At 55.6% G+C, this 17,476-nt stretch overlaps 2 protein-coding genes across 2 annotated transcripts; one reads left to right on the top strand and one right to left on the bottom strand.

Annotated features, from left to right (window-relative positions):
* The first annotated feature begins 445 nt into the window (after positions 1–445).
* LRRC14B (leucine rich repeat containing 14B) lies at positions 446–3,573 on the top strand. Its single transcript, XM_069492490.1, has 2 exons — positions 446–1,533; positions 2,664–3,573. The coding sequence occupies exons 1-2, from the start codon at positions 593–595 to the stop codon at positions 3,307–3,309; spliced, it is 1,587 nt and encodes a 528-aa protein (XP_069348591.1). The 5' UTR covers positions 446–592; the 3' UTR covers positions 3,310–3,573.
* A 3,336-nt stretch (positions 3,574–6,909) lies between these two features.
* CCDC127 (coiled-coil domain containing 127) lies at positions 6,910–17,396 on the bottom strand. The gene is made up of 3 exons (XM_069491887.1): positions 17,354–17,396; positions 15,369–15,499; positions 6,910–11,106 (listed from the first exon to the last, which is right to left on the bottom strand). Exons 2-3 carry the CDS (start codon positions 15,487–15,489, stop codon positions 10,445–10,447), a joined length of 783 nt encoding a protein of 260 aa, XP_069347988.1. The 5' UTR covers positions 15,490–15,499; positions 17,354–17,396; the 3' UTR covers positions 6,910–10,444.
* Between the last annotated feature and the right edge of the window lie 80 nt (positions 17,397–17,476).

The following is a 17,476-nucleotide window of genomic DNA, read 5'->3' as shown; positions in this document are numbered from 1 at the left end:
CCCACGGCACCACCTGCAGGTGCGTCCAGGGATTGCGGACGAGGACGCTGAGGCTCAGGAGGCTCTGCCCCTCCCGCCTGCCCTAGAACAGTGAGGGAAATAAAGTCACAGAGCAGGGACAGAGCAGCTCCGGCACCCCTCGGGGCTGGCACTGTCTGTCTCTTCCTGAAACCAGGAAACAGTTGTGCAAGGCACCCTCCCCACCCCTGGCCCGATGACTCACTCCCAGACATGAGGCCAAGGGAGGGAGCAGCCCCCAAAGGCCACCACGGACATGTGGCCCAGGGCCCTGACTGCATCCTCTGCTCTGCTGTGGGCCGGGCGCAGGGCCCCGGCAGGGGCGGATGGAGGTCGGACCACCTGCGGGCCTCGCCCACTGGCCTCCCTGGCTGACGCCCACCACCACTGGCTTCCTGCAGTGCCGGCTCGGGGCTCTCTGCCCAGCCCTGCCGTGGGCGTCCCGAGGCCAGACACCACAGTCAGGGTCAAACAGACGTCCAGGACAAAAATAGCAGTCAGATGACCACCAGGGCGGCCAGCCACTTTCTGCCCGGTGGTGAGCCGCCCACAGCTGCTGAGGCTAAAAACAGGCATGAAGGGCACACGCCTCGGGAAAAGCCCCGGCCTGCCCTGGGCTGCCGGCACGATGAGGTCGCTCCGCTTCATGGCTGCCGGGGCCCTGGTGTCCCACCCGCAGCTGGCCCTGCAGAGCCTGGACGGTATGGCCCACAACCTCTACCCCCTGCTGTTCAAAGCCAGCTACCTGCTGGAGCAGGTGGAGGTGGTGCGCGCCGTGCTGGGGCGCTGGCCCGCGGAGGAGTTCCCGCTGGGCGCGCTGCTGGGGCCGAGCGGCGACCACCCCGAGGACCTGCGTGACCGGGCCTGCAGGGCCTGCCTGGAGGCCTGCGTGCGGGGCCTGGCGGACCACGCGCTGCAGGGCGGGCGGCACCGGCGGCTGCGGGTGGCCGACCTCACCGGCATCCGGGACGTGCAGGTGCAGCGGTGCCCGTGCGGGAGGGCGCTGGGCAAGTGGGGCCGCACCCGGCTGCTGGCCAACACCTGCTGTGCGCTGCAGGCGGAGCCCCTCGGGGCCGGGCGCCCCGTCCAGGTCCTCGCCGACCTCTTCGTCACCGAGGGCAACTTCGAGGTGGTGGCACAGGCCCTGAGGCCGGCGGGCCAGGCCCCTCTGCAGGTGCACTGCGCCTCGCTCCGCGCGGACAGCCTGAGCCCCCGCCAGCTCCTGCAGCTGCTGCGCCTGGCTGGGCCGGGCTCGCTGCGCACGCTGGCCGTGGTGCACAACGTCCGGCTGCACGCTGGCCACGTGCGGGACCTGCTGCGGGTGGGCCTGCCCCAGCTGGCCTCACTCACCCTGCCCACCAAGGCCTTCGACACGCCTCCCGCCTGTGCCCTGAGCCCCGATGCTGAGGACGCCCTTCTCGCCGCCATCGCCGGGGAGCTCGGCCAGATGAGCCAGCTCACCGAGCTGGGTGTGGCCTTCTCCAGGCTGACCGGGAAGGTCCCGAAGCTGCTGGGGTGAGTCTCGGGGACGGCCCTGAGGGCATGGCCAAGCCCAGGGCCCCCACAGGGGCAGGCTGACGGCGCCCAAGGGACGTGGGGACAGGTCACTTACAAGGCCTCACATGCCCCTCCCCTGCGCTGCTCTTGCACCATGCGGAGAGGACTTGCACCTCCGGGCGGGGTGGCCCTGAGTCAGAGCCCCCGGGAGAGAAGCGGGTGGGTTTGTGGGTAACTTGGGACAGGAGAGAACTCCAGGGACACGGTTTTAGTTAGTTAGCGAAAGAATATGCCAGTCGGCAGGTACACAGGGCGCGAGCAGCCAAGTGTACTGTTCCCTATCGTTGAGTAACAAGACACCCCAACTGCAGAGGCTCAAAACAACAAACGTCGTTTCAGGCCAGAAATCCGAATGCCTGGGTGCCTTTGGCCCAGGCTGCTGGGACTGTCATCGGCACCTGCAGGCCTGGAGGGGCAGGAGAGCCCGAGGAGGGCAGAGAGGGCCCTAGCCAGGGAGGGACAGAGTGGGGGCAGCCTCGGGCAGGGCGTCACAGAGCTTGGGAGCCCAGTCGTCCCCCCACCTCGCTCAGCGGGGACAGGCTGAGGTCCCCAGAGGGCAGGGTGGGCCGAGAGTGTGCACTCCCCAAGCCCTGCTGTGAATGCTGACCTCGAGCCCTTCCCGAGAGACCTCCACCCCCCCCCCGCCCCCCGCCAGCCAAATCGGTATGTGGGGCCAGTCGGGGATCTTCAGGCCCCCAGGTGGGTCTAAGGCTGGACGAGATGCACAGCCCCTCCCAGCTCTGAAACCGTGCCCTGTCCCCCTCGAAGCCACACGGTGTCCTCGCACTTCCTGCTGACTCACGGCCCCTGCACCGAGCTTTCTACGCACACACGGTACAAAGCCAGCCTCAGTGACACTGGTCACAGACACCGGTGTTTGAATTTCATGTAACTGTCATGTTTCACAAACTATTCTTGTTTAGATTTTTTCGGCTATTTATAAATATAAAACCCACTCTTAGCTCACAGGCGGGAGGAAACCAGGCGGCAGGCTGGATTGTCGACCCCCCCCCCCACCGACAGACAAATGGATTGTTCACATTCACTCAAATCCTCTCACCCGTGCTCTCTCCCGCCCTGCCCTGCAGCCCCCTGAGGACCCCACTGCGAGCACTGGACCTGGCCAACTGCGCCCTCAACCACGCAGACATGGCCTTCCTGGCAGACTGTGTCCACGCCGCCCACCTGGAGGTGCTGGACCTGAGCGGGCACCACCTGGCCGACCTGTACCCCGCGACCTTCTTCAGGCTGCTCGGCCGGGCTGCGCAGACTCTGAGGGTCTTGACCCTGGAGGACTGTGGCTTCACAGACAGCCACGTCAGCGTGCTGGTCCTGGGGCTCAGCCCCTGCCACCGGCTGCGGGAGCTCAAGTTCCTCGGGAACCCGCTGTCGGCCCGGGCCCTCCGGCGCCTCTTCGCTGCCCTCTGCGAGCTCCCCGAGCTGCGGTGCGTCGAGTTCCCAGTGCCCAGGGACTGCTACCCCGAGGGGGCCCCCTACCCCCAGGACGAGCTGGCCATGTCCAAGTTTGACCAGCAGAAATACGACGCAGTCGCCCAGGAGCTGCGGGCCTTGCTGCTTCGGGCCGACCGCGGGGACATCCAGGTCTCCACGCCCCTCTTTGGGAGTTTCGACCCGGACATTCAAGAAACAAGCAATGAGCTGGGCGGGTTCCTGCTGCAAGCTTTCAGAACTGCCCTAGAGAACTTTTCCAGGGCGCTCAGACAAGCGGAGTAGGCCCTCAGGGCGCGCTAAGGAGAGGCCTGCACTGCGGCCTGCGGGCCCAGGGCATCCGTCCTGGCTCAGCGCGGGGCCAGCACCCCCCACCGTCAAAATCACTTCTCAGCGAAAACCAGAGGCGAGACTGTCGGAGCCGGAGGGGGGACGCCGTCTCCTAGGTGTGACACGAGGTGACCTCAGTGTCAGCACGGCAGGGTCTCGGCCTGGCAACAGTTGGCAGGTAGAGACAGTAAGCACCTGAGGAAGACCCATCTGGACGTGGTTCCCACCCAGACTGGCTTTGTGCAGACAGGGCTGCGCACGCAGGACTAACGCGGGGCAAGGCCGAGCGTGGCCCACCCCGGTGCAGTGCTTATTTCAGGGCAACTCAGAATTTCAGACAGGATCTAAGTCCAAAAGTAAAACTCTCAAGACAGAGGTGAGCGCTCGGTGTGGTCAAACTCTCCTCAGGTGTGAACCCTGACCACTGCCCAGGGTGTGAACGACGGTGTGTATTCACACCTGCACCATGTAGTGCCACCCCATGCCAAGCCCATCCAGGTGAGCCTCCACCCAGGTGTCCCCATGTCACCCCCTCCCCAGGTGTGCCTCCACCCAGGTGTCCCCATGTCACCCCCTCCCCAGGTGTGCCTCCACCCAGGTGCCCCCGTGTCACCCCCTCCCCAGGTGTGCCTCCACCCAGGTGTCCCCATGTCACCCCCTCCCCAGGTGTGCCTCCACCCAGGTGTCCCCATGTCACCCCCTCCCCAGGTGTGCCTCCACCCAGGTGTCCCCATGTCACCCCCTCCCCAGGTGTGCCTCCACCCAGGTGTCCCCATGTCACCCCCTCCCCAGGTGAGCCTCCACCCAGGTGCCCCCGTGTCACCCCCTCCCCAGGTGTGCCTCCACCCAGGTGTCCCCACGTCCCCTCCCCAGGTGTGCCTCCACCCAGGTGTCCCCATGTCACCCCCTCCCCAGATGTGCCTCCACCCAGGTGTCCCCACGTCCCCTCCCCAGGTGTGCCTCCACCCAGGTGTCCCCATGTCACCCCCTCCCCAGATGTGCCTCCACCCAGGAGCCCCCACGTCCCCTCCCCAGGTGTGTCCCCTCCCCGGGTGTTTCCTTGGGTATTGTCTGCACGTTGGAGTGTGTCTGTGTCCCCAGCAAGGGAGGCTGCCTGTGAGGAGAGCAGGAACCTCCGCCCTGGTCTCTGGGAGGAGCCGCCGGCCGAGTGGGCAGGGAGGGGCACCGTCGCCTCGGCGCACCGTGCTCTGCCTTCTCCCCGTCCGCCCCCGGGGCGGCATCTCTGCGGCATCACGCTGGCGGTCTCGCCGGGCTTTGTGACTGCGTCAAGCACTTGGAAAGGTCCTGGGCACAGCGCCAAAGTTTTAAATGATTTTATTCTAACTCTGAGGAGCCGAGTGGCTTCCACGGTTCTGTCTGTGAATTTCCTTATGAAAGCCTGGCCCTAGGTGTCATGTTAACCCTTGGTACCCAGCGGCCGGCCAGCGCGTAGGGAATGGCCTAGGGGCGCTGCAGTGACCCGTGACCTGGGCTTGGGGCAGAGGCAGCCCTCAGGAGTTGGCTGGCACGAAGGTGGGAGACGCGGACGGCAAACGTTCCCCTCCATGTGGGCCCTCTGAGTCTTGCAGGGCCAGATGGGTGACTCAAACAGGGCCACAATAGGAACCACCACCCACCACCTGGAGCTGCTGTCTGGGACATGCCGGGACCCAGGGGCCACTGCATGGATGCGAAGGGACCGTCGTGCACTGCGTAGGCCTCCCACGGCGCCACGGAGCGCAGCACTGCCGCCTGCTGGCCAACCCGACGCGCAGGGGCGTCCGCTGTGCTCTCGCCACGGCATGCTCACGGGCACCGTCTGCCCCGGCTTCCGCCGCCGCCTTTGAGTTGAGCAAAGCTTCTGCAGCGGTCACCCATTACATCCTGGAGCCCCACTGTCCCCAGACCCCGCACAGACCCCTGGGCTCAGTACCTATCACAGTCACCGCATCTGCCTGCCTCTGCCGGTCCAGACCCCCTCAGCCAGCCAGACCCCCTTTCGCCTGCCCTGGCCTGCAGGGACCAGCCACCTCGGAGGTACAGCACGGTGCCAGAAACCTCAGGAGCAGGGCTGGCGCCCACAGCTCCCCACCCCCCGCTGCCAGGAGGCCCCACACCTACTCCTGCCCACCAGCCGCTGCCCAGCGGCAGGGAGCCCTCCCCACAGGCCTGGGCTCAGCCCCCGAGTCCCTCCAGAACAGCTAACGTGGAGGGCCCCGACGACGTGGCGCTTTCTGCCCAGCCAGCCTTTCTTCTGTTACTGCTCCTCGCCCAGGACCCTCGGGTCTTGACACCCAGGCCAGGCCCTGCACCTCCTCCTGGGCTGGGCACAGCCCGAGGTCTCCGCAGGACTCCCAGGCAAGGGACGGCTGCTTTCCAACGGCCAGGGCGGGGCGTGCACAGGGGCTCCCACGGACCGGGGCTCCCCCCCAGAACATCCCATCTAGGCTGCGGGAGCCAGTTCTTCGGGCTGACCCGGACTGGGAGCAGCTGAGCTGCATTCAGACTGCTGTCCTGTCCTGTCCCCCCAGCAGGGAGACCCTCACCACGTCAGAGGGTCTGCAGCAGATGAGCGCCTCCGTCAGAGCCGTCAGGGATGCCTTGATAACGGCTGGCTTACCGGAACCTTTGCTTTCTCTTCCCAAGACTTCCTGCGAGGTTAACAAAAGCGCCACGCTCCACAATCCTCACTCTCACAGTCCCCTCCCCTTCAGCCACGGCACCGTGTAACCCGGTGGTTCCCAAACTTCGCCGACCACTGGGGCAGGACAGACAAGGCACAAGTGCAGGAGCTGCGGGCTGTGGCCATTTCCCCACGATGTGGCCAGACAGGCGGCGCGCAGGGAGAGACCGCAGCCGGCGCGCGGGGAGAGACCGCAGCCGGCGCGCGGGGAGAGACCGCAGCCGGCGCGCGGGGAGAGACCGCAGCCGGCGTGCGGGGAGAGACTGAAGCCGGCGTGCAGGGATAGGAGGAGGACAGGCACGCCCAGGTTCCTGACAAGAGCTTATGTGCCATTTTGGGTTCCCTGAAGTCTGTCCTGCATTCTTGCCCTCAGGTTCCATGAGATAGCCTTAAATCCCCCTTTTAACAAAGTTAGTTTGGGCTGATCTTTCTTGCTTGCAACCAGAGTCCTAATTAACAGAGAAAGCAATTATTTTGTCAAACTAGCATAGAGAGAGGAGCACTTGTGGCACCGACCACAGAGCTCAGCTGTTACACGGCTCCAGGCAGACGAAGGGAGCCAGCTGTCTGCGCGGCAAACTGCCCTGTCAGGCCCTGCGTAGGGCGTCTCGCCTCCCCAGACACCCTGGCTCCTTTCCCAATACGGCGCGGGGCTGTCCTCGTGCTGGGACAGGACACCTAGAGGAGGAAGCGGCTGCTCTGCACGTTCAGTATGTTTATCGTACAGATCTGCTTCTACGTAAGGGAACTAAGAAGTGAGAGTAACTAGAAAGGCTTTTTCTCTCTCCTCCTTGAAGAGATGATCTCAGGACATTATTAAGCAATCACTTTTTAAAAAGTCCAACACAGAAATAGTGAGTTCCACACTTTAATTGGACATGGCTTCTATTAACATTTTAAAGAACACACGGTTTCTCTGGTGAGGTTACTTTCCCTGTCAGAACATCCCATCACTAGTGCAACCTTTGCAGAATTATTTTGCCATCATGAAATCAATGTGCATCTTCCAGTTTGTACACATATGTACACATGTACACACATATGAATATATAATTACATATCTTTACCTATGAACTTTGACAAAGGAGGAAAAAAGCGCATCTACCCATGAGCTGACTAGCGTGATACACAGAAGTGCCGCCTGCTTCTCTGGTTTGGAACGTCCGGGAACTGCGCGGCCCTCTGACTTTGCCCCACAGGAGAGAGTGTGAAGTGAGCAAAAGCAGAAAGCAGAATCCGAACACCATCCCCCAAATCCCTCCCTTTAGGCCACTGCAACCGCATACACAGTAACTGGATCTCCCCAAATCAGTCACCAACGAAGAATGCAAAGTGACGGCTCCTTTCCTCACCGCACTGGTCGTCTCTTGACGGCTGTTGAGGGTGACGGTGACTTCTCCCATAACCTGGCTTCGCCTCCACCCAGGATCTCCTAGAGCTCAGGCTCCTTAACCTAGAGGGCCCTCCCTGCCTCTGGCCCAAGGGCTTACAGTTACGGCGACCTCCAAGAAAGCAGCAGGACAAATGATGCTTCACTCTGGACATACTACACATTCTGCACACACACCACTCAGCACTTGGGCTCCTATGCTTTTTTGCAACTTTAAACCATTTTGGCTAAATAATGCTCCACTATAATCTCACTTTATCCAGTTATCTTTTAGTGCACCTGTGAAGTCATCAAATGGCCACATCGTGTCACTATTTCAACCCTAATCAATTTGAGAAGGATAACATCACCTCAACATTCAAACTTGCTGAGGGAAGGCGGCCAAGCCATGCAAACACAAAAGGCCCCAATGCCACTCCTGTAGTACTGAGCCAGGATCTAAAGTGATCTCAGCAATCTGAACATACTTATCTCAGTGTTGAAGGAAGCCAGGCTGAGAACACGTTGAACATGAGAAAACATGATAAAGATTAAAAACTCACCCTGAAAATCATTCACTTTGAAATTCATCTGCAGAATAACTGATCGTGTTTTCTTCATTTAAAGACAAACGCAAGAAAAAAGCACCAAGGGGTTTGTCTGGGGACACACAGCAAATCCGTACAGTACCAGGAGCCAGAACCTGCAGCGCTTGGGGCAAGGGTGTGACGCACCAGGAAATACAAGTAACTAGAGGAAACGTTTTAGACCAGATTTACCTAAAAAATGATTTTTTCTCAGATCGAGTGGCAGCAACATAGCAGGAAGATAACACAAGTAGCCACTGAAGAAAGCACCACACTGTCCTGAGCGGGGCACGGGGCTGAGAGCAGAGCCCAGAGCCGCGGCCCTCGTCCCCTTCAGCAACTTCCTTCTGTTCTGAGCCTGCTCCCTGGTCCCCAAGATGGTCCTGAGGACTGAAAATAACACGTGAACACAGATCACACCAGGCTCCGTGTGTAAAACGTACTCGGCGCAGCGCTCTCGAGGCGGCCGCGGCTCTGCCGGCAACACACGCCACAGCTCTCTGCACGGGAGCCTCCCACGAGCTTGGCATCCGCAATAGCGTGTTCCATTCCCATACGGCAACACGGAGGCAGGCTGATGGCATCTGAAAGCGGATGGACGGCCCTGCCCCCCTCCCGCTTGGCCACTCACTGTCACGTCACTGCACACAGGTTACTGGCGGCTCTGGAGCCGGTGTCTGGGCGCACACTGGCCCCAACAGCGCTACCTGCGTGACCGTGGGCAGGTGTTCCCTTCCCTACCTCAGTTTCAGTTCTCACATCTGTAAACTGAGATGCGTGGAGAAGAATTCACGCAGCAGGCCTGAGGCTGTCCTTTCAAAGCCCTGTTGACAAGGCTGGCCCCTGCCTGGCATCTGGGAGCGTGGACCTCGGGAGAGTTCCCGAGTCCAAGTCAACGGACTTGGGGCAGTGGCTCAGCGTGCCCAAACTGTGCCGACAGCACGGCTCGTACCAACCCTGCTCTCCTGGAGTCTGGCGTGTCGGTACGGGCCCGGCAGACGGTGCCGTGTGACCCTGCTCAATAAAAGCCCCGGGGGCTGGGTCTCCAGTGAGCGACCCTGGCAGATATTCCACACGTGTTGTCACAGCCTGTCCTTGGGGTTCAGCGTGCCCTGTGTGACTCCACTGGAGGGACTCTGGGACGCTCGTGCCTGGTTTCCTCAACTTCACTGCCTTCGTCTTCTGCCCTTGCTGGTTTTGCTGTGTCCTTTCGTAACACATCTCAGCTGTATGAGTCTATCCGAGTCCTGTGGGATCCCTCAGCAGCTCGTGGGGAATTGGGGGGTGGTCTTTTGGACCCCCCCACACAGAGAAGAATAGCAATACTTACTTTGTAACTAGAGTGACGATTACATGAGTGAACATGTATAAAGGCTCAGTCCATATTAGCTATGTGTAAAAAGCAGATTGTAATAAATGCCTGTCTACCTTTTACGTTGCGGTAAAATTGAGATAATATATGTAAAAACACTTCGTAAAGAGTAAAGAATTACACAAATAAAAAGTGGCGTTATTAGTTATAAATTGTAAGCATTTCTGATTATATATCATCACTAATAAATAGTATCTGCTTACTGAATACAGACATAGCCAAATTCCAAACACATACTAGGGATCAACTGGATACAAGAAACGCTTGGCATCCCCTCCCACCCCTAGTCTGTGGAGTGAGAGAGATCTTTAAAACATGAATCCTTGATAATATATTGCTACTTTCTATTATCGCCTGCTAGGAGTTCTACACATTACCTGACAACTTCTAAATGTAGTTTGGGGAGAGAGGAAAATAATTTGAGGAGAAAACAATTTATTTAGGGACCGATAAAAACAGACAGCAAATTACTTATGGTGAAGATCAACCCTGTACTTGACTTTTTTTTGAGACAGAGTCTCGCTCTGTTATGCAGCAGGAGTGCAGTGGCAACATCATAGCTCACAGCAACCTCCAACTCCTGGGCTCAAATAACTCTCCTGCCTCAGCCTTCCAAATAGCTGGCATTACAGGCGCATGCCACCACACCCAGCTAATTTTTTCTATTTTTAGAAGAGACAGGGTCTGGCTGTTGCTCAGGCTGGTCTTGAACTCCTGACCTCAAGCCATCCTCCCACCTTAGCCTCCCAGAGTGCTAGGATTACAGGTGTGAGCCACCTCACCAGGCCTTGTATTTGGCTTTTAAAAAAGCCCATTTTTACCCTAGAGCTAAAATATGAGATTATACTATACTGCTTAATAAAATACCAGTAGCTTAACAAAACGCTTCAGGGAAACTGTATCTGTACAGCTGCAGAGGATGGAGGAGGAAACCTTGAGTCTCTGAGGCCTTTCTCTGCTGCTGCTCAGAGAGGGTGGCAGGAGTGGAGGTCACAACACAGGACGCACTGGACAGAAAACACCGGATGCACAACCACAGCTGGCCTTGAGTCATGAAAAGACATTTCACCTCGCTCGTCTTACTTTTCCAGTATGGCTTTCTCTACTCCCTTGAACTTTTTCAGTTCGACGATTAGTTCCCAGTATTTGAGGTACAGCCACATGAGTTTCCCATTTTGGCATTTGTTGGTATTCCAGACATCACCACAATATGTATCATGCTTAAATATGTCCGTTAAACCAGTTACCATCTCTAGGTCGGCAGCAACTGGGTCAACGGATGCTCGCACCAGTAAGCTCTTCTCCAATGCCAGGCGCTTGCTGCGAGGGAGAAACAGACTGCAGTAGATGCTCTGTCTTTCTACGAGAGCATCCTCAAACTCCCTCAGCAAAAGCTTGGCTCTCCTTTGCCAGTCTTCCTCCTTTTCCAGGCAGCTCACATACGCCGTTCTCAAAGGCTGCCACTGCCTTTTCTCTTGCATCACCTGGGCCCGTTCCTGTTCCAGAAGCTTCCTTTCTTCTACCAACTTGCGCCCCTGGGAGATGAGGGCTTCTCGGTAACTGGTCGTTCTGTTTTGTTCCTTTTCAAGTTCCAAAGACAACTGAGCAACAGCACGCCGATTTTCTGAGATCATGGCATGGTACTTGGCTTCAAGATCCTGCTGGAAAGCAGCAGTTCTCCGACGGTATGCCTCTCTCTCTCTTTCTATTTCTTTCTTGGACTCCCTAGACCAAATCCAACCTGACACGAATAAATGGGGGGAGAAAAATACACAAGATGAAAAGTTAGAGCTGAAGTTCTAGAATCTTCACTTAAAGAAAACAAAAAGCAAGCCAGGTACAGTGGCTCACGCCTGTAATCCCAGCAGTTTGGGAGGCCACGGTGGGAGGACTGCTTGAGGCCAGGAGTTCGAGACCAGCCTTGCAACATGGTGAGATAGACTCTCGACAAAAAGTAATAAAATTAGCTGAGTGTAGTGGCACATGCCTGCAGTGCCAGCTACTTGGGAGGCTGAGGCAGGAGGATCAGTGGAACCCAGGAGTTTGAGGTTACAGTGAGCTATCATGACACAACTACACTCCAGCCTGGGTGACAGAATGAGACCCTGTCTCTAAAAACGAAAAAAAGAAAATATAAAGCAGCTAAGGATAGCATTTCAATAAAGCTCAAGACTTCTGAGGTCCCAAGAAGACAGCACTGTGTATGAAGGATGAGTTTGGTTTTATGCTTGTGGAATTGAGGTGGCAACAGCACACCCAAACAGAAATGGATGTGCTATGGCCATCCCTGGACATATGGAAAATATAGAATATATAAATGGATATAGAAAATGTAGAACAGGCAAAATGCCTATTTTAAAATCAGGTAAGGGCTGGGCGCCCAAAAGACACGCCAGGCAAGGCTGCAGATAGAAAGTTCCCTCCCATTCTCCTAATACTCCACTGTGGGGAGAGTCCACCACTGTCCTTTCCTCTGAAACCTGCCACCACCTGCCTCCTCCGGCCCCAGCAAGCGCCCCAGGCACCACTGGCAAAATTTCAAAAATTCGGGTAGGCTTCAAATATTGTTGGCCGGGTTCTTACACAAGTTGTGTTTGGCTTTGCCTGGTCATGCCTAGTAAACAGTTTATGTCTGAGTCATTGGCTTATGTTCTACCAGGGGTGCATGACAGTAAGGTGGATTAAGAAGTCCAACCTCAAGACGTAGTGCGGCTCCCTTACAAAACTGGAGACCACGGCGTCCGACAAGCACGGGAGGGGACAGGAGGCTCAGGCAGACACCACCCTGCTCTGCCCCACGCCGAGATGTGGCCAGGCCTCAGCCTGCCCCGCACAGAGAAATCCAGTGGCTCCAGGATGGGGTGACCCACAAGGCCAGCAGGCACCCTGGCCACACGCTGGCTCTGGATGGAGTCACCAACGCTTTCCCGATGCCATTAACGGCAAGAGCCCGGTGTGCTTCAACAATAAGACAGACAGTGTGGTGACACTTTCATCCACGTGCTGAACTGACACTACTGCTCGATGATTTCATAAATGTTGGGGTGATCACACACTGAGTCCTGATTTTTCAAAATGATGATGTGTTCAGCCCGTATATCCTAAAAGCAGCACAGATGTGAGTCCCTGGAAAACTGAAGGTCCGTTCAGCAAATTCTCAAAGCCCAAGGCCCAGCAGTGGGTTCTTTCCTTCACTTCTGTCCTGCCATCTACCCACTCTTTACTTCCTTGTCCACACCCGCTTCTGAAACCCCTGGGGCTCCCATCAACTTCAGTGGCTCTCTCTCTTCCTTCTCTTGCTGCCACCCCCCAGGTGGTGTCCCTGCCATTCTACTCTTTCTCCCAGGTCTGGGGCACCAGGAATCGCCTTTGTGGGGACAAGCCCACTACTGCAGCCTCCCATATGCCTGAAAGCCATTTCTATTTGGATGTGCGGTTCCCTCCTCAATCCCACAAGCATAAAACCAACTCATCCTTCCCCAACTAAAAATAGCTTCTAGTCCTATTTCAGTCAACAACTCACACTCAGAAAGCAGGTTATCTCTACCCTCTCGCTTTGCCAGAGAGCTCACAGGCAGGAGTGACCAGGAAAGCAGCAGTCACAACCAGTGGGCGGTTCCCAAAAGGCGCTGAGGAGAGAGGCGGGAAGGGCTCACCCAGCTTTGGGGGAGTCAAGGAAGGCTTCAAAAAGAGGTGAATGAACCAAGGATGGAAGCTGAGTGGGAGCTGGTAGGAAAAGTCACCGTCAGGAGAAGGAACAGGACGCACATTCCGAGAGCAGAGGGATTCCAGGAGTGGGATGTGCTAGGGGCACGGGGCTGACGTCAAGGTGAAGCCGGGGATGACTCTGGAAAAGCCACAGGGCCACGTGAGAGAAGCCCTTATGGACTCTGACGAGGAGCATGCCTTTACTCTGCAGCCACGGGAGTCAGGAAAGAATTTTGAGAAAGGGAAGAGAACAGTTTGATTTGATATCATCCTGGTGGAGGTGTGGCAGATCAGAGGTGAGGCTGGGAGGAGTGGGGCGGAGGACAAAAGGAGGGGGACTAGAAAGAGGGGTGGCTCCGATATAACCAGCCTCTCAGCAATAAATCAATCAGTAGTGTTTATCAAAAATTCATTTATCTGCCTCTACTTCTACACTAGGGGGTGCTGATTAATACTCATATACTACAGAATAACTTCTGACACATGTAGTAACATTTTTGGAGGATCCTGATAGGAATGCAAAGCTATCTCTGCTCACACTACCTCACCAAAGAAAAGGCAAGAAGAAAAAATATTCCTCAACCCTGCTCAGGGACAGAAAGCATTGTTTCCAAAGTCCAAGAAGCAAAGACAAGAATTTCAAAAGTGAAATTATTATGAAAGGCTATAAAAGATAGAGAAGAGTCTAAAAACCAAATGAAAAATGAAGGTCCCTTCAGGGCCTCTGCCAGCCTCAAAGCCAATTAACCATTACCTCAGTGAGAGTAATTTTAAGCCCTCCCATCCACTTGCTCTTGTGGAAGGTCGTCACCGTCACCGTCACCGTAGCCGCAGGCGGCAGCCTCCCGCACCACCAGTGGTGCCCTGCAGGGCTGCAGGCTGGTGAGCTCTGCCATGGCCGCCCCTCAGGGATGGACCTGGACCCACCAATCTCCCGCCAAGAATCAGACTGTGTAGATCACTGAATGATAAATACCACCTACTCTGATCAGCCTCCACTTCCTGTATAGTAAACCTGTTGACACGAGACATCCAGGCACATAAGAAGCCACTATATAAAAAGTATCACTACAATTAGGCTGGGGACAGAGGTTCACACCTGTAATCCCAGCACTTTGGGAGGCTGAGGCAGGAGGATCGCTTGAGGCCAGGAGTTCGAGACCAGCCTGGGCAACACAGCGAGACCTTGTCTCTACAAAAAATTTAAAAATTAGCCTGGTGTGGTGGCGTGCACCTGTAGTCCCAGCTGTTCGGGAGGCTGAGGTGGGAGGATCGCTTGAGCCCAGGAGTCTGAGGCTGCAGTGAGCTACTATCATGCCACTACACTCCAGCCTGGGCAACAGAGTGAGACTTTTTAGTTATTTATTTGAGATAAAATCTCACTACAAATAGAGGGCAGTTTTTGCCTTTTCTTCCATTCAAGTTCTCATATTCTTCAGTGCCAATCTAGAACCACGGTATGTGAAGAAACGCAAAACTAATTCCTCAGCACCAGTAAACTCATCACGTGACTGGTCCCCAAAGCAGTGTGAAGTCAATTCAAACTTGAGAAAAATTCTGGCCAAGTTGAGCAGAGGTTTCATTGGATGAAGTCTCCCAAAGACTAATTTCCTAATGATTAAACATACATCCAAAACTGATTTTCTTTTTTTTGAGACAGGGCCTCACTCTGTTGCTCTGGCTGGAGTGCAGTGGTATAACCTCAAACTCCTGGGCTCAAGCAACTCTCCCACCTGAGCCTCCCAAGTAGCTGGGACCATAGGGACGCACCACCACACCCAGCTAATTTTTTTATTTTTTGTGAAGGCAAGGTCTCGCTATGTTGCCCAGGTCTCGAACTCCTGGCCTCAAGCGATCCTCCCACCTTGGCCTCCCAATGTGCTAGGATGACAGACATGAGCCACCATGCCCGGCCCCAAACTGGTTTTCTTTATGCCGGTTTTTCCCCATCTGTCCTCATGAGGGCAACTGAAGCCAGCAAGGGACCTTCCCTTCAGAGCAGCAAAGCCTTGACAAGGAGCTAACAGTTACTGAAATCCACTCCACACAAAATGCTGCTAAATACTTTGTCTTATTTAATCCTCACAATGTGTTGAGATATGATTAGCCACCTCCTATGAACAGGTAAACTGAGGCTCAGAGAGGTTAAGAATTTGCCCAAGACTCACTATATGGGATAAAACTAGGCTGTACCTGTCAGATCCCAAAGCCAGGCCCCCACACCTTGCTGCTCCCCCAGCAGGGCTCCACACTTTCAGCCCAGAAAACACAAATGTGAGGAAAACCACGACTTACGAAAAGCCGCCAATCCCAGCATTGGAACCAGTAGGGCATAGTTCCATCTGCTTCCATCACCGCCATCAGCCCTGGAATTAGGTTGGATATTCCAATTTGGAGGATCATTTAAGTTATTCATAGAGATATACCTTGAAGTAAAGGACAAACACATTAACCATAAGAGGAATAAAATATATGTCACAATTACGTCATCTAAATGGATCATATGAATCACTATTTTTATTCAAGGAAAGTTTTCCAGTTCTGTCTACATGCTGCGCAGCACTGAGCCCTGTGGGATTCAAAGAAAGCAAACACAAGACCTTAGATGAGAGCAACTCACAACCTGGCGGGGGAAAGTGGGGGCAGGCCTGTCTTAAATAACTGAAAAACAGGTACAACGAGGTAAGGTCTCCAGTGTAAACGCATTTACATGTACGGCTGCTGTGATGGTTAATTTTACACATCAACTTGACTGTACCAGGGGGTGCTCAGATATTTGCTTAAACATTATTTCTGGGTGAGTCTATGAGGTGTCTCTGGATGAGACGAGCATTTGAATTCTTAAACCAATTCCTTATAATCTCTCTCTCTCTCTCCTCCCTCTACTGGTTCTGTTTCTCTGGAGAACTCTGTTAATGCTGAATATTGAATTAATATAAAAGTTGAATATAAAAGAGTTGAATATAAAAATATATAATTATTCTTGCATAAAGTTATAGACTATGTACGTATATATGCAGCTCACGCTAGACACAGGGTCCCTATGAGCTAGGTTTTGAAGAATGGGCAGCACTTTTACAGGGAGAGGCAAAGTGAAAGGGTCTTCTGAGCAGGGAGGAAGGAGGGACGTATGGAAACACCAGCAGTGGCTGGGTCTGCTCCGCACCCATAATCCTAGCACTTTGGGAGTCCAAGGCTAGAGGATTGCTTGAGGCCAGGACTTTGAGACCGGCCTGGTGAGGACTGAACTCTTATCTTTTTCTTTGCTCAAAAATCCCTTTCTACGAGGGCCTGGCGAGTCACACCTACAAATGATAAAATCTCAGCACACAGGTTTTTATGATGGGGTTCACTTCTCAACCCGATGCCGGCACAGCATGGCGTGAAGGACAGAAGACACTAAAGTTAATTCAGGTATTGCTTTCTGCTGATTCCTGGTCTTTGGGCAAAGCCTGACTCTTTTAGCCAATTACCAACTAAACAATCCCTAAATCCACTTACAACTCGCAAGCCCCGACACTGAGATGTCGTGCCTTGATCCCTAAACCCACCTATGACCTGTAGGCCCCTGCTTTGAGATGTCCCACCTTTTCAGGCCAAACCAATGTAGCCTTCCATGTGCTGATTTATGACTTCACCTGTAATCCCTGCTCCCTGAAATGTGGAAAACCAAAGTGTCCCCCAGCCACAGCGAGTCAGCTTGCTCAAGGCTTCTTGGGCGTGGCTCGGGGTCGTGGTCCTCAAGTTTGGCTCAGAGTAAACCTCCTTAAATTATTTTACAGAGTCTGACTTCCTCTCCGCTGACACTGCGCAACACTGGGTCTCTATAAAAACTTAGCCAGGCGTGGTGGCGTGTGCCCGCAGTCCCAGCTGCCCGGGAGCCCCGCGGCTGGTCACAGAGGGTCACTGAGCCTGGAGCAGGGACCTGTGCGACCTTGGCGCTCATCACCACTCCGCCAGGGCCCGAGCCTTCCCCGCTCCGCCTCAGCCCTTGATGCAGTCCACCACATCCTGGGCAACCGATGTTTTCTTTTTGTGTTTTTTTGAGACAGGGTCTCGCTGTGTTGTCCCGGCTGCAGAGCAGAGGCTGCGGGTCCCCAGAGGGCGGGGAGGCCGCGGCCGCCGCCCCGCCGACCCCATTCCCTGCCGTCTGGACGTTCGGGCCCTCAGTCCTGGCAATCCCAGGGAAACACCCAGGGGGCTATTTTTAGACACTTAGACGCCCAAACCCTCCCCTGAGCCAGGCCCGCCCGACCCGGCCCTGGAGCGCCCCGACCTACCTCGGGCCGGGAGCGCGGAAATCCGACGTCCCCTCGGCGCTGCAGTCCGCGGGCCCGCTCTGCGCAGGCGCGGCGTGGTGCGCAGCCCCCTCGCGCGCGCGCGCAGTGCGCAGGCGCAGTCCG

Source organism: Eulemur rufifrons, chromosome 17, assembly GCF_041146395.1.
Source record: "Eulemur rufifrons isolate Redbay chromosome 17, OSU_ERuf_1, whole genome shotgun sequence".
NCBI lineage: Eukaryota > Metazoa > Chordata > Mammalia > Primates > Lemuridae > Eulemur > Eulemur rufifrons.
This window is presented reverse-complemented; position numbering and strand designations above follow the sequence as displayed.